This window comes from Orycteropus afer, unplaced genomic scaffold (assembly GCF_000298275.1).
Source record: "Orycteropus afer afer isolate SDZICR_OR568_19922 unplaced genomic scaffold, OryAfe1.0 scaffold00014, whole genome shotgun sequence".
Lineage (NCBI taxonomy): Eukaryota > Metazoa > Chordata > Mammalia > Tubulidentata > Orycteropodidae > Orycteropus > Orycteropus afer.
In genome coordinates, this window is record NW_006921601.1 from 4,109,540 (window position 1) to 4,126,851 (window position 17,312).

Genomic DNA, 17,312 nt, shown 5'->3' on the forward strand with positions numbered 1-17,312 from the left:
TGTATCAGACAGTGTTTCTCTGCTATTCATAAGGTTTTCCCTGGCCAATTCTTTGAGAAATGAATGGCCTCTTCCTTCTTCCTAGTCTGTCTCAGTCTGTAAGGTGCATTTAAACCTGTGCCCCATGTGCAAACCTGCTGGCATTTGAAACACCAGTGGCACAGCCTCAAGCCCCACAGCAGCATACAAGCCACCACAGTCCAACAAACGGACAGACAAGTTTGTCTCCCTTACTTTTTAAAAGCTTTCCACCTTCCCCTTACCTGAATCCCTGCCACTGTTTGCTCTGTTGTCCCCCTGGCTTTTCTTTCTCTTGCTTTCCTGACTCTTGGGGGTGGACCCTGAGTCCCTCCCCTTACCTGGATCCCTGCTGCTGCTCTGCTCTGTCATCCCCCTGGCTTTTCTTTCCCCCCTTTTCCTGCCTCTTAGGAGTGGGGCCTGGGTCCCTCCCCTTACCTGGATCCCTGTGGCAGGGACAAAAATTTCTAGGTTGATGTAAAATGTTCCTTGGGCCTGGAGCTGATAATAAGAATTAATTTTAAGTCTCATTGTTTAGAAACTGCTTGTTCAAGTGAAACATTCTTGGTTATCTGGGAAACTTAGATAATGAGTTGGCTGCACAAAGTTTCCTCTTGAGACTTTGTTTCTATATCTGTATCATGAAATAAATATTTCTTAAGGCCATTTTACACTAAGATATCCATGTCAAAACCCCCTTTCTTGGGACATAGTCTTTCCACATCCTGGCTTGACTGCAGAGAAAATGTTTCTCTACTTATTTGTGGTTTTTAACCAGATAAGAAACCCAAAGACAGGCATCTGGAAAAGTCTGATCTAATTTTGGGAAAGCATCATAAACCTGGGTTTAATTTAGGCATTTTACTTTTAATCAAAGGTGTGTAAAAAATCTTTTTTACATATGTAGTAGCTGAAAGGAAAGTAAGAGGTGTTATGCTGCAGCTGAGGGAGAAAATGTGAATCTAGAGTGGCGTGGGGCAAAAGCCACTTTGATTAAACAAGATAATGATAGTGGTCCAGGGTCTACTGGTTCCACCCAGCCAAAAGGCCAAGTTCATATGCATATGTATGGGATAGTTAAGGTATGGAGATGGAAAGATGAAAGGAATGTTTTAAAAAGAGTTATATATTCATTTGAATATATTCTTTAGTGCTGTAAAACATCTAAATGTATGATAAAAGTTAATAGTGGGTGTTATAAATTACAGAGAGGCTGTAACTCTGTCTTCAGCAAATACTTAATTGAATATGCTAAAAGATAAACAAAGATTTGCCCAGAAAAAACACAGGCTTTTTATTATAAGCCAGTAGCCCTGTGTATAGAGTATAAGGGTCTTAGGTTGAAAATCTGAGCCCTATTCAGATTCTTTCTGGTGAGGAAATTTACACTTGAAAAGACATGCAGACTCATCCATGATGCTGAGAGAACAGGAGATATGCATTTGAAGGAAGGACCTGCAGGGGGGAAAAATGACTGTCTTTTTTAATTGTAAGCAAGCTGTTAAATACATCAAGTCAGAAAAAGGTAACACTTATCAAATGAACGCCCTCTAGAACTGGAAATTAAAGGGATCTAGAAGTAGACAGCCTTGTATGCTCACTCATGGTTACCACCTGAGTCCTCTCAATGTATGAAAGTAGGGGAGGTATAGCAATGAAGAGACAGGCTGAATCTGGGCATGTTCCCTTGCCACCCATTGATCTCACCCATGAAGGTTAGAGATAAGAGAGAGAAGAGCCTGGCTGGGCTGAAGTGCAGAGAGTTGTATGGATTCCTAAGGCTACAGGGGTTCCCATTGACCTAGCCTATGGGTGCTAGCGATGAGAGAGAGAGAGAGAGAGAAGAGGCTGATTAGTCTGATGTGAAGGGAGATGTGAGGACTCCCAAGTTATAGCTAATACCCACTGACCTAGCTTGGATGGCTAGGGATGAGCTGACCAGAACCTGACCACGTGAAGAGAAAGATGCTTGACGCCATGAGTTGGCATAAATTGCTGTAATCTATTCACATCCTCTGGACTGGACTTTGCTTATGGCTGCAGATTCTCAAAATTCTAACTGAAACAGAAGATTCTTCAAAGATCAAGGAACGTACTTATCTCCACAGAGTAGTGGTTTGATAAAGATGGACAATTAAACATTGACTCTCTAAAATGGGGAGAGATAAAGGCATGAAGTGGCTGGCTTACATGCTTTCATGATTGTGTTTAGACTCAAAATGAGGGGACGTGGCTGATCCCCATTGCATAGTTCCCTCTTTTCCTGATGAGTCTGGGGAGTAGAGGTGTGGGAAGATACTGATAAGATTATATGATTCATTTGTGAGTATTGATTGTTAACAGGGTTAATTATGATATAAAATTTATAATTGTAGAAGTTATAACTGTGAAAGAGTGGACTAAAGGGTAGGCATGGTGGCCCAGGAGTATAATGGCTGAACCCAAAGTCCCTTAAAGGTTTTGCTATGCTAATACTTTATGAGGTTGAGAGCAAGGGAATAATCTCTAAGAGGTAAAACTGAGACAACTTTTGGAGAACCTGACCTTATTAAATGGATATCTGCAGCAGACCTGCTACCTGAGCAACCTCATCTTGAGGACTTTTTGTCCTACTCAAGGACAAATTGTTTTTGTTTTTTAACTTAGTTTATTTAATTTAATTTTTTTTTATGTTTAACATTTTATTGTGATTTGGATGAAATTTTACAAAGCAGTTTCATTTTACATTCAATAGTTCACATACATTTTGTTTTGAGACACTGGTTGCATTCCCTGCGATGCTCACCTCCCACTTCTCCTGTGGTTACCTTTTCCCTGTGTCTTTCTTGCCTATGCATCCCTGCCTCCCTACCTTTCTTTATGTGCAAATGCTGTCCTTCTGATCTCTCATGGTTGGTTTAAGAATCGAATCTCCCTGGTGTAGGTGTTCAGTTCATTGGCCTATCTATTGTTTGGCTGAGAGTTAAGCCACGGGAGAGTGTTCAATTCCAGGCCCAAAGGGTGACTTGGGGCCATAGCCCAGGTGGTTCACCAGTCTCTGCAGACCAATATGCCTGGTCTTTTTTATGGTTTTGAATTATATACCACATTTTTCTCCCAGTCTATACAGGATCTCCATTTTGATTCCTTTCTGAGTGATTGGCTTTGGTAGCCAGATACCCTCTAGTTCTTCTGGTCTCAGTGTCATATAGGTTGAAGTTCTCATGGTCCATTAGTCCTTTGGACTGTTTCCATACATCTTTGATTTTCTTCACTCTTCTGTACTCTGGGCAAGAAGAGACCAATAGTAGCCACTCAGATGGCTGTTCACAAGCTTTTAACACACTGGTCACTGTTCACTGAAGATGTAGAACAATATTTTTTTATACCATGTTGTGCCAGTTCAGCTTGATGTCCCTGTGACTGTGGTCCCCAACTCACAGGTCCTGTGATTCATTCCCTCAAGGTATCATTTGTGGCTAAGGAGTTATCCTAAATTTGCTTCCTGTTATGTTTAAACTGTATATTGGATATTTTTATAGCACATACAAATACATATGTAGGAATATCATTTGTGAAGCCTATGTATGGTCATGGGTATATTCCTATTTGCCTATCCACATCATATCTTCTTGCCTGTCTACGTATGTATCCACCCATAGATTAGTGTTTGCTCTTACTGATAATGCAGTATTGTGTACACAATAGTATTTGCCTTTATTGCCTGTATCTCTTGTGTACCTCTCCATGTTGCTTTCCTTAGTGATATTGTACAGTCACACACTTTTGTAATATGCTTTTCCCTTCACCCATATCAAACCTGTCTCTTAATTATCCATCTGTTTTCCGTCTCTTGCCCTTCCCTCCCATCCATGGTAACCAACAAAGAAAAATTCCTTCTCTGGTGTGGTAGTTATGTTTGTGTGTCAACTTGGCTGGGCCTGGTTGAGTGGCTGGGCAGACGGTGGTAGGTATTCCCCATGATGAGACTGGCAATCAACCCCATGGTGGGATCTACCATAAGCAGCTGAATAGCTGCCTTTGGGATGTGGTCTGCTTCCTGTATATAAGGAGAAGCCTTGGGAATGGTCTCTAGCCTATGGCATGCTTGAACCCTGCATGTAGCTGTGTCATTGCTCAGCAGCCTGCTATGCTCTGCCGACCTTGGGACTTACAATGGACTTAAGTTAATGGCCTGCCATGTGGTTTGGTAACATCAAGACTGTGCCTTTTTACTTGTCACCCTTGGGGCTTCTCAGCCTCAGCAGCCAGCAGCTGTCTGAGTGAAGAAAGGCCTCTAGCTTCAGTGGGCCAGGAGCTGGAGACAGAGCTGAAGCCCAAGGTGGAGGGGCTTTCACCCAGCCCCTAGAGCCAATTCGAACTTGGACTTAAAGCCTCCAACCTGTAAGAGAATAAACTCCTGTTTGTTCGGGCCATCCCATTTGTGGTATATTTCCTGTCAGAGTGGCACTAGGTAACCAGAATACCTGGGTAAACCTTTCCTTGACTTTTTCAATATTGGATTCACACAATATTTGTCCTTCTGTGACTGACTTATTTCACTCAGCATAATGTCCTTCAAGTTCATCCATGTTATGGGATGATTCACTGATTCTTCATTATTCTTTAATGCTACATAGTATTCCATTGTGTGTATGTACCATAGTTTGGTTATCCAATCATCTATTGATGGACAGTTAGTTTGTTTCCATCTCTTTGCTATTATAAATAATGCTGCAATGAACATAGGTGTGTAGATATCTATTCGTATCCCAGATCTCACCTCTTAAGGTTATGTTCCTGGTAGTGGGATTGCTGGATCAAATGGTATTTCTATTTCCAACTTTTTAAGGAACCACCAGACCGTTTTCTACATTGTTGTACTATTTTACAGTCCCAGCAGCAGTGCATGAGAGTTCTAATCTCTCCAACCTCTTGCCAGCATTTGTTGTTTTCTGTCTTCTTGAACTTTGCTGTTATTGCTGGGGTGAAGGACTAATTATTGGTGACTGTTTTGGACTTGTAAGATGATTAGGAGGAGGAAGTTAATTCATCAACTATGAGAAGGTCAGTAGTTAGAAGAGCCAGGGGATGGCCTGCAGTGTGGTGAATCACTTAATGTGATAAATAATATGATAAATAATAGCCATAGTCTTTATAACTCCCACCAAAGGACTGGGTAGAACTATGCAAATGTGAGGTTTTATGGCCCACCAAGTAGATTGAATAGTTTGCCTATTATGTAAACAAGAAGCATAGCAATTTTGTGGTGGTGGGACCATGCAAATAAGATGTATGGAACACGAATGAGGAGATTACTCAGTTTTGCCATCCCAGTAGGCTTAAAATGGGCCATCTCAGAGGAAAAAGTGGGATCTACCACTAAGGAGAAGAGACAGAAGCAGAATGCATCTTTTGGACCCAGGGTCCCTGCAGTGGGAACCTCTTAGATATAGGAGACATAAAGCTGTAACACTAGAGATGGAGAGAGATGATGAGAAGCAGTGGCAGAAAAATGGCAGCAGAAGAGACAGCAGAACCAAGAGACAGCACAAGACAACCAGTGGGTTTTCAGATCCATGGTGTGAGAAAGCTGAACATATTTGGGCAGGAGGTATACTGGCAAAGTGGGGTGACTCCAAGCACCTGATAGACCTAGATTTGCTGACTCATGGTGCTATAATTGAGTTCTGGAGCAAGACTTGTTAGTGGAGTGGGGTGCCTTTGGGCACTTATTGGCAAAGCTAAAAGAGATTTGTAACACTTGCCCGAGCTGGGCAAAGACCACTCACTAAACTCACTGCAGTCAAGTTGGATTTGACTCATAGCAACCCCTCCTTGGGTTTCCAAGGTGGTATCGCTATGGACGTAGATTGCCCAGTCTTCCTTCCAAGGAGTGGCTGGTGGGTTTGAACCACCTGCCTTCTGGTTAGCAGTCAAATCCCTTAGGCACTACACCACCAGGGATCCTGGGCAAAGACCAAGGGACCTTGAAATCAAGGGTCAGAGAGAGGCGTGTCTGTGGGCACTGCTGAAAAGAGGCTGTCCTGATTGAAAACCTGTATGCTGACTTGTATATGATCTTGAATTGTAACCTGTTTCTTCCTTAAGACACCCCATAATCATGAGTGTTATCTGTGAGTTCTATGTTGCTGTTTGAATGAATTAGCAAACCCAGCAGAGAAGTAATGAGCACTGTAGGAGGAATGGTTGGTGTCAGAATTGTTAAAAAGGTTGGAAGGTGGAGGTATGTCTGACCTTCACCTCCTAAGAATCACCCTTGGGCTGTTGATGCCGATAATGACTCTCTTCCTTTTGAGGTTAGAGGAGGTGAGAGACCTTAGCCAAGCCATTGTTACAGTGACCAACTTCATGTTGTGAAGAGAAAGTCAAAACAAAAAACTTCTATAAGGTGAAATGAGATTTGTTCTGCTGACCAATGCATCAGGGCACCCAGAGGTGAATTGGAATCTCAGATTTGCAGGAATGAATGAAGAAAACTTAAAATGGTAATTACCTGAATTAATATAAAAATATAGTATATGATTCTTAAGGAACGCTGGTGGTGCAGCGGTTAAAGCAGTCAGCTGCTCATCTAAAGATCAGCAGTTCCAACCCATCAGCCATCCTGCAGGAGAAAGATGAGGCATTCTGCCTCTGTAAAGATTTACAGCCTTGTAAACTGCATTGGGCAGTTGTACTTTGCCCTATCGTGTCACTATGGGTTGGAATTGACTCAATAGCAGTGGTTTTTCATGATTCTTAATTTCTTTAAGTACATAAAATACACCAAAACAAAAATTGTAATATTGTCTTATGGAATCTTTAATGTATATAGGTGTAACACATTATGTAACTATAGCATAGTGCCTTAGGCACTTGACTGCTAACCAGAAGGCTGACAGTTCAAACCCACCAGCCACTCCTTGGAAGGAAGATGGGGCAATTTACTTCTGTAGTGAAATCTACTTCTGTAGTGATACTGCCTCGGCAACCCAAGGAGGGGTCGCTATGAGTTGGGTCCGACTCGACAGCACATAACAACAACACAACAACAGCATAAAGTTAGTAGGAGGAAAATAAACATAAAATTTTTGATATTTTATCTAAATTGTTAGATAAGCTATAAACCAAAAACTCACTGCTATCAAGTCTGTCAGATGGATCTTGGTGCCTTTAGGTTGAGGCTTGCTGGTGGAGTAGGCTGCCTCTGAGCATTTATTGGTAGAGTTAAAACAACTTTGTAACACTTGCCTGAGCAGGGAAGAGGCCAGGGGTACAGGAGGTGGAGGGCCAGAGACAGGCATGTGTGCAGGCACTACTGAAAAGAGGTTTACTCTTTTGACAAAGTGTTTGATGTGCATAAATGTCTTAATTTTTAGGAGGTCCCAGTTGTCTAGTTTGTCCTCTGATGTTTGTATGTTTTAGTTGTGTTTGATAGTATATTTATAATATATAGGAGGGACCCTAATTTTGTCCCTATTTTTTCTTTGATGGTCTTTATAGTTTTAGGTTTTACATTTAGCTCTTTGATCTCTGTTGAGTTTGTTTTTGTATATGGTGTGAAATATGGGCAATGTTTCATTTTTCTGCAAATGGATACCCAGTTTTGTCAGGCCCATTTGTTAAAGAAACTATCTCTTCCCCATTTAATGACTTTCTGCACATTGTCAAACATCAGCTATCCATAGGTGGATAGATTTACTTCTGGGATCTCAATTCTGTTCCATTGGCCTATGTGTCTGTTGTGCCAGTCCCAGGCTTTTGGGACTACTGTGGCTTTGTAGTAGGTTTTGAGATTGGAGGTGTGAGGCCTCCTACTTTGTTCTTCCTCTTTAGCAGTGCTTTGTTTATTTGTTTATATGGGGTCTCTCTCATTTCTATATAAAGTTGGTGATTAGTTTATCCATCTCTCTAAAGAATGTTCATGGACTCTGGGTTGAGAGTGAATTATATGTGTTTATCACTTCGCATAATATTGACAGTGTGTTGCATAATGTTCTGTCTTCCTATCTGTGAGCATAATATATCCTTCCATTTATGTAGATCTCCTTTGGTTTCTTACAGTAGTGTGATTATAGTGTGCTTTGTATATATCTTTTGCGTGCAGAAAAGTTTGAAGTTGTCAAGGGTTTCATTTTACTTGGATCCACAATCAACATCCATGGAAGTAACAGTCAAGAAATCAAACAACATTTTGCATTGGGCAAATTTGCTGCAAAAGACTTCTTTAAAGTGTTTAAAAGCAAAGATGTCACTATGAAAACTAAAGTGGCCTGACCCAAGCCATGGTATTTTCAATAGCCTCAAATGCATGTGAGAGCTGGACAATGAATAAGGAAGACCACAGAAGAACTGATGCATTAGAATTATGGTGTTGGTGAAGAATATTGAATGTACCGTGGACTACCAGAAGAACAAACAAATCTTTCTTGGAGAAAGTACATCTGGAATGATCCTTAAAAGTGAGAATGGACAAATTTCATCTCTCTTACTTTGATCATATTGTCAAAAGGGACTAATCCATGGAGAAAGATATCATGCTTGGTAAAGTAAAGGGTCAGCGAAAAAAAAAAAAAAAGGAAGACTCAATGAGAAACATTGACACAGTAGCAGCAAGGATGGGCTCAAGCATAGCAAGGATTGTGATTATGGTGCAGGACTGGGCAATGTTTCATTCTGTTGAACACTGGGTCACTGTGAGTCAGAACCAACTCAGCATCTAAGAACAGCATACCCTAATCAGAAATATCAAAGTAAACTTGGAACCAATATTTAGGTATGTTGTTGTTGTTATGTGCTGTTGAGTCAGACCCAACTCATAGCAAACCCTCCTTGGGTTTCCAAGGCGGTGTCACTACAGAAGTAGATTGTCCATTCTTCCTTCTGAGGAGTGGCTGGTGGGTTTGAACCACCAGCTTTCTGGTTAGCAGTCAAGTGCCTTAGGCACTACGCTCCCAGAGCTCAATATTTAGGTATGAGACAATTTATATTGTACTCCTTAATAATTATTAAATGAAAGTTATAGAACTATATGCTTGGGTATCTATGGAGAAATAAAAGAATAAATTCACCACTTGAGAATTCATAGAATCCTATGTGAATTGAATTCTCAATATCCAATCCAGAACATGATAATGCTCTCTGGTGCTTTTCAGTTCACGTTTGAGTTCCTCAGAGATTTATCCCTAAAGGCAAACAATAAAAAAAAGACATAGCTATTTAACCACAATGACATTAAAATTGTTACTGAAAGATGAAAACAAAAAAACCAAACTCACTGCTCTCGAGTCGAATCTGACTCATAGTGATCCCTCTTTGGGTTTCTGAGGAGGTATCACTACAGAAGTAGATTGCCGGATCTTCCTTCTGAGGAGTGGCTGGGGAGTTTGATCCTCCAGCCCCCTTGTTCACAGTCAAATGATTTAGGCACTATGTTATCAGAGTGAGTTCTTATTCCATGAGGTAAGATTTTTGTTTTGTTTTGTTAATGAATCTGATGTACTGGTTTTCATTTACCATTTACGAACATATTAGTCTCTAAAGTTATCTGTACTCACAAGACAAAGCTGGGAAGCAGGGTAGCCAAAATCAAGCAATTAGCTAGTAAGAAACTTGGCTGAATTACTGTTTCCACAATCAGTTTCATGTGAATAAAAAGTGATAATCAAAGTTGTCAGGATTGCATATGAGTAGAAACTCATTCAAAATATCTAAACTATATACTTAGCCACAGTGCCAGTTAATTTACCAGCTTTGAGATACTTTGTGCATTTGTTAGTAAATAGCTTGTCAGAAAAACTTACTTTGTTTATGGGTCTGAATGCTTTAGACAAACCATAGCTTACACTTTATTCAGCTGTATATAATCTTTAAAATTATATGATTTCACTCTTCACTACTCCAGTTAGAAAATATTATTACAGTATGAAATGATTTTATTTTTTTGATAAATGCACTTTAATTATATCCTGATTACACAGTGTTTTGCACAGTAATTAAATTTGTCTATTTCTAACTACTGGCAGTCCCCAATTTACAGTGTATTGGAACTGCAATGAGCCACACTTAACAACGTCTGGCTTTATATGTTTTTATTTTTTGTTTGACATCTTATCGTTAGTAATGTGTACAACACGCAATGTTGCATGTGTAATTTGCTGATGTTGTTATTTTTGGATGTTCATTTGCAGATGCTCAATGTTATGATTTACTATTCAAAACACTGCCAGATAGCAGGCTAAGGAAGCTAAAAAAAAAAAAGAGAGAGAGAGAGAGGTATTTGACTTAAATCAAAACCAACTTATGCTGGAGTTGTCAGAATGGAACTCTGTTGAAGTTGACAAATACTACTTGATAAAACAATAATATTTTAATTACAGATATTTTAAAATTTAACAAATTTACCATAGGTGACTCCATTCACCCCTAATTTGAAATTTCTTTCTGGTACTATTTTCAAGAGCAATTCCTTTTTTTTTTTTTTTTTTTTTTAGTGTGTCCCCTTGCCAATGTTAAGGAACAGCCACATTCCCTTAATTCTACAAAGGGAAGGGAATACTGAAGGAAAAGACTTTGAGAAGCTTCTGGGTTCCTGACTCAGGACTTACTGGAGGTAAAGGGGAAGAGAGGGAACTAGAATGAACCAGAAGACTTTACAGTGGGTGGGGAGTGTTTCTGGATAGTTTCCATTTGTGGATTTAGGTTGTTATCTGATGGGCTAGTCATTGAGGGGAATGTGATGTTTCCTTTTTTTTTTTTTTTTTTTAAAAGCAATTTTATTTAACTGATAAGTCATTGTAAAATATAAAACTAAACTTGTCTACTCTCTTATATTGTTGTTGTTATGTGCCATCCAGTCGGACCCGACTCATACCGACCCCTCCTTGGGTTTAAGATGGGGCAATCTTCTTCCACAGTGATACTGCCTCAGAAACCCAAGGAAGGGTCGCTAAGAGTCGCTGCACATAATAATAACAACATCACTACGGAAGTAGATTGCCCCATCTTCCTTCCAAGGAGTGGCTGGGGGGCTTGAACCGCCAGCCTTCTAGTTAGCAGTCAAGTGCCTTAGGTACTATGCTACCAGAGCTCCTAACATAAAGGTGTTGAATTCACTCTGTTATGTATTAGCTGCTAAAAAGCTTAAAGAATAATCTAATATACACCTATTGGCAAGTATTCTGTACTTCAAGATAAGTATTATTTAAACTGATTTATAGTCTAGCTACTAAAGAAATGACGGACTTCCTGGATTTATATTTTGTCTTCATAGTTGCTGTGTAACCTTGCGCAAGTTACATAATTTCTTTCAGACTCAGTTTCCTCATCTATAAAATAATTAATTAAGGAACTTACTATCATTTTATACAAAATAAAATGAAAGTATGTGGAGCTCTGGTGGCGCAGTGCCTAAGGCATTTGACTGCAAACCAGAAGATTGGCAGTTCAAAGTTCGGAGATGGAAGACAGGGCAATCTACTTCTATAAAGATTTCCCAGCTCAGAAACCCAGTGGGGGTCGATTTGAGTGGCAGTTAACTTGATGGCAGTGGGTTTGATTTTGTATGTACATACATACATATATATTGTTGTTGTTATTTGCCGACGAGTCGGCCCCGACTCATAGCGACCCCTCCTTGGATTTCCGAGGCAGTATCACTACGGAAGTAGGATTGCCCAACCTTCCTTCCGAGGAGTGGCTGGTGGGTTTGAACCGCCAGCCTTCTGGTTAGCAGTCAAGTGCCTTAGCCACTATGCTATCAGAGCTCCCATACGTATATATATATTGAAAATTTATAGCCCTATTATCATTTACTACACTTGTAATAGGTGATACCTCTCAAATTTTCATTACAAAGCTTATATATTTCTTGGTTATTAAAAAACAAACCAAACTCAACTGCCATCAAGTCAGATCTGACTCATAGTTACCCCTCCTTGGGTTTCCCAGGTGGTATCACTACGGAAGTAGATCGCTCAATCTTCCTTCTGAGGAGTAGCTGGTGGGTATGAACCATTAGCCTTCTGGTTAGCAGTCAAATTTCTTGGCACTACACTACCAGAGTTGCTGCTTGGTTATAATACTCACCATTCCTTTTTGTTATTCTAATCAGTTTCTATCTTTTTTCATTTTTAATTTAGCTTTAAAAGCACTTTAAACATATTTTTTGGGAAAATATATAAAAAGAAGAGCATTGTATAATTAATGAATCTTCTGCAAAAACCTCTAGTGGCACAATGATTAAACATTTGGCACCTGACCAAAAGGTCCCTGGTTCAAACCCACCAGCACTGCTCTGTGGGAGAAGGATCTGACAGTCTGCTTCCATAAAGATTTACGGCCTTGGAAACTCTCTGGGCAGTTCTACTCTGTCCTATAGGGTTACTATGAGTCAGAAGTGACTGGCCAGAGTAGGTTAGTTGGCAGGTCTGTCTGCCAAAAAATAAATAAATATATATATATATATATACACACATATATATATATATAAATACATAAAATTTACAAATATAAATTTTGTATATATGTGTACATATACATATATATGTCATTACATGTGACTATGCAATAATATTTGAATGAAACCTTTATTTATAATGACTTTTCATTTGTGTATTAATGAAAATGAAGGTATGAAAAGTCTTTAATGTAATTTTTTCATCACAGATGTTTTTTGATACCAGCTACATTGTCTCATGGATTCCTTGGCAGAAGGGAACCACACTGCAGTGACAGAATTCATCTTATTGGGCTTAACAGACGATCCTACCCTTCGGGTCATCCTCTTCGTGGTCATCCTGTGCATCTATCTGGTGACTGTATTTGGCAATCTCAGCACAATCATTCTTATCAGAATCTCTTCTCAGCTCCATCATCCTATGTATTTCTTCTTGAGCCAGTTGGCATTGGCTGACATAGGCTACTCATCCTCTGTCACACCCAATATGCTTATAAACTTCCTAGTGGAGAGAAATACAATCTCCTATGTTGGATGTGCCATCCAACTTGGTTCAGCCGGTTTCTTTGGGAGTGTTGAGTGCTTTCTTCTGGGTGCCATGGCGTATGATCGCTTTGTAGCAATCTGCAACCCACTGCTTTATTCAACCAAAATGTCCACACAAGTCTGTGTCCAGCTATTCTCTGTGGCTTATGTAGGTGGTTTTCTCTATGCTTCTTGTTTTACTATTTCCTTCTTCTCTTTAGTCTTCTGTGGACCTAATGAAGTCAATCATTTTTTCTGTGATTTTGCTCCTTTAGTTGAACTTTCCTGTTCTGATGTCAGTATCGTTGTAGTGGTCTCCTCAATTTTTGCTGGATTCTACATCATGGTCACATTGTTTATCATAGCCATCTCCTATGTCTATATTCTCATCACTATCCTGAAGATGCATTCCACCGAGGGCCGCCACAAGGCCTTCTCCACCTGCACTTCCCATCTTACCGCAGTCACTCTGTTCTATGGGACTGTTACATTCATTTATGTGATGCCCAAGTCTAGCTACTCCACTGACCAGAACAAGGTAGTGTCTGTGTTCTACATGGTGGTGATCCCCATGTTGAACCCTCTCATATATAGTCTCAGGAATAATGAGATTAAGGGGGCTCTCAAGAGAGAGTTTGGTAGAAAAATGTTTTCTTCATAAAACCTCTTATTTAGTAAACTTTGATCTAATAATATACCATTAATGTAATATTTTTAAAAAATTAATTCCTGTGGTCAAAATGTATCTATATATTATCACCCAGTATAGAATTTGTAGTATATGTGAGGGAAAATATTTTCAGATAGTAAATCAGAGATCAATAGTGTGTTAAGTTTAATGACATTAAACTAAATTTAGAATTAAGAAACATAAATTGGTTCACATAAAAGTGTTAATCTTCTGAAAATACTTTTTAAATTTTTATTCATATATTAGTTTTCAAAAGAAATTCTATAGTCTTTGTCATAAGTCAAAGTTATTTTACCTCCAGACCTTTAAGGCTGTGTTCATTTTTAACAACAGCTTATACTAAGATGAGACTGATAATTGATATGCCTTGATTGAGTGTATTCTGAGGGAAAATTACAAAGTGGAACCATGTAGTAAAATTGGTGGAGAGATTTTGCTTGTTGCAAGGTTATATGCTGATCATGGCCTTTGTGGACTCATAAAATTCTGGCCTGTGTTTCTGGGTTCTGACTTTGGCCTTGGTTATAAGGGGTGCCCAGAGTCTAAAAGGATGAGACCAACCTGACTAACCTGTGCAGAGCTCATCCAGTTTAGAAGAGATGACTTCCTCTGAGGGAATGAGCAAAGTTCCCAAACTCCTCAGGGACTGAGCAGAGCAAAAGCAAACAAGGAGTATCAGGAGAATCCAGCAAGTTGGTTGTCACTGAGGCTGCGAGAAACAAACTCTATGCTCAGACCCACATCCTGCTCAGGAAACTCCATGGGCTGTTTGCCAGCTGAAATACTGACTGCCCCCTGGAGAGGCTAAATTAACCTCTATATCCTGATGACTACTACATTTATTTCTATTTCCTGTTCCCACTTAATGTTTCAGACACAAATTGCATCTTTTTTGTAAACAGAAGCCTAGGACATTTCTTAGGATTCTCTAGAGAAACAGAAGCAGTAGGATACACATGCAGAGAGACAGAGAGATTTTAAGGAATTAGTTTATACAGTTGAGGGAGCTAAGAAGTCTAAAATCTACAGGCTTGAAATCCCAGCAGTTTTGTCTATTTACTTTTTTGAAGGAGTTTCTTTATTCTTCAAGAACCTTAGTTTTTATTCTTAAGGCCTTGAACTGATTAGATGAAGGTCACCCAGATTTTGGACTATCTTTTGCTTAACTTAAATTGAGCTGATTTAAATGCTAATCACATGTAAATATCTTCATAGCTACGTCTACACTAGTGTTTGATCAAACTGGATACCATAACCTAGCCAAGTTGACACATAAAATGAAGAATGACAGGGCACGAATCCTTTCATTAATTCATTTAAACAATTTTATTGAGTACTTCAAGTACTCCAGGTACTGTCTAGGCCAGTAAGCCATTCTAACCATCAGAAATGTATGTGACACACAAAGATATGTGTCTTCATGGAATGTATCTAGTGTAGGAGACCAACCAAAAACACTGCAATTGAGTCCATTCCCAGCCCTAGCAATCTTATAGGACAGAGTAGAACATCCCCATAGGGTTTCCAAGACTGTAAATTTTTAGGGAAGCAGACTGCCTCACTTTTCCCCCACAGACCACCTGGGATTGAACCACTGACCTTTTAGTTAGAAGCTAAATACCTTAACCACTTAACATAGTGATTAATTAAAAAAGCAAGTGATTGTTTTGGATTGAATTCTGTCTCCCCCAACAAAATCTATTAGAATCCTAATCCATATTCTGTGGATGTAATTCTGTTTGGAAATAGGATTCTCTTTGTTATGTTAAGGAGGCCATACCAATGTCATAAATCTAATCACTTTTTGAGTTATAGAAAGCAGAGTCATGAATACTCAGAGGGAAGGTAGATTCTATCTGACAATGACAACAGAGACAGAAGATGATTCTACAAACCCAGGAATTCCGAGGATTGCTGGCGACTAGAAACTGAAATAGACAAAGAAGGACCTCCCTCCGAGTTACATCCTGAAATAGGATTTCAAGAGTCCTGAAATAGGAGAAAAATACATATCTGTTTTAAGGCCACCACTTGTGGTATCTTTTTTTACATCATAACTAGGTAACCAAGACAGACCTCTAGTAAAATATTGGGTAGAAGTAGTAAAGGACACAGAGAAGTTGAATTTAAGGAACTAAAATCAGGCTTTTGGTTTTAAGATCCTACCATGGTAGCCGCAATTTAGAGGTCAGGAAATGAGGGATGTGACTTCCTCCAGTACTTAAATAAATTGACCTTAATGTTGAAGCCATAGAATCAAAATCACACAATATAACTTGTATTAAGAATAATCTAGTGTTTGGATTTTTTATTAAGGGGAAAAAATCAAGTTCCTAAAAAACTATCTTTTTATTAAAATATGTATTCACCTAGAAAAAATAACTAGAAGAATAAATACAAAGGAGTTTTTAATAATGCTAAAAATTTTAAATTCTTAAAATGAGAATTGGTCAGGCTGGGAGAGCATTTTCAGGGCTGTTGTAATAGTTCTGTGAGATTATGAGTAAGAAATCTGAGCTTTTTCAGTAACAGAGGCAATAGGAACAGAACTTGACAAAATGATTCAGCAGACATTATATACATGTACAGTATACATTTTCCAAGACTGAAACAACCTGAGAAAAAAGCATACTGACTTGATTTAATTCTTCACCCCACATGAGCTAGATCATCCTGATTAGCCCAGAGTAGGCTGTCCTTCAGAAGCTTCTTATGGTATTTTATGGAAGAGATTTCTAAAAGTAATAGCTGATAGCTGAATTGGGCTTCAGATATCTTCTAAGTTGGCTGGACTAAGTTCACCTGCAGAGGTGCTTCAAGGATCTTGTTGGTCAGCTTTGCATCCCAGGGCAACAGAAATTTTTCAGCCACCAGCATCAGTGAGTTTAAGCTTTACAAGTGTCTATAAAGCATGAAGACCATATTTTTGAGAAAAAGAGATCTTAAATAGCACTCTACTATTCATTTCCCATTCAAAGAGTTTCAGTAGTGTCCACAGATGTTAATTCCAAAGACTGCATTCAAAGAAGGAGCTCTGGTGGCATAGTGCTTAAGGCATTTGACTGCTAACCAAAACGCTGATGGTTCAAACCCACCAGTCACTCTTTGGAAGGAACTCCTTGCAAGGAAGACTTCTGTAGAAATACTGCTTCGGAAACCCAAAGAGGGGTTGCTATGAGTTGGAACTGATTCAAGTGCAGTGAGTTTGGTTGTTTTTGTTTTTATTTTTGCATTCAAAGAGCACAGAACTTGTTTGGAAAATATTTACACTTACCAATGCAGGTAATGGTGAGTGGAGTAAGTATAAAGCAAATATTTCTTACAGGTAATGGTGAGTGGAGTAAGCGTAAAGCAAATATTTCTTACTAAATAGTCTTGTCCCAATGAATCCACATTTATTATACTAAAATTTTCTTGAGAATAACACAGTGAAATCTATGACTCTGCTATGCTATGAAGATAAAGTAAAATTTACTTACTATATCATCCTTTCATCTATAGGAGTGTGTTCTGGTTACCTAGTGCCACTCTGACAAGAATATACCACAAATGAGATGGCCTTAACAAACAGGAGTTTATTCTTACAATCTGGAGGCTTTAAGTCCAAGTTCAAAGTGCCAGGCTCTAGGGGCTGGGTGA

The 17,312-nt window shown here is 39.1% G+C and overlaps 1 protein-coding gene across 1 annotated transcript; it reads left to right on the forward strand.

Moving 5' to 3' along the window:
• The first annotated feature begins 12,646 nt into the window (after positions 1 to 12,646).
• On the forward strand, positions 12,647 to 13,667 carry LOC103209007 (olfactory receptor 502-like). The gene is given in 1 exon segment (XM_007954773.2): positions 12,647 to 13,667. A coding segment is annotated over 1 exon segment (972 nt). The 5' UTR covers positions 12,647 to 12,695.
• Positions 13,668 to 17,312: the final 3,645 nt, after the last annotated feature.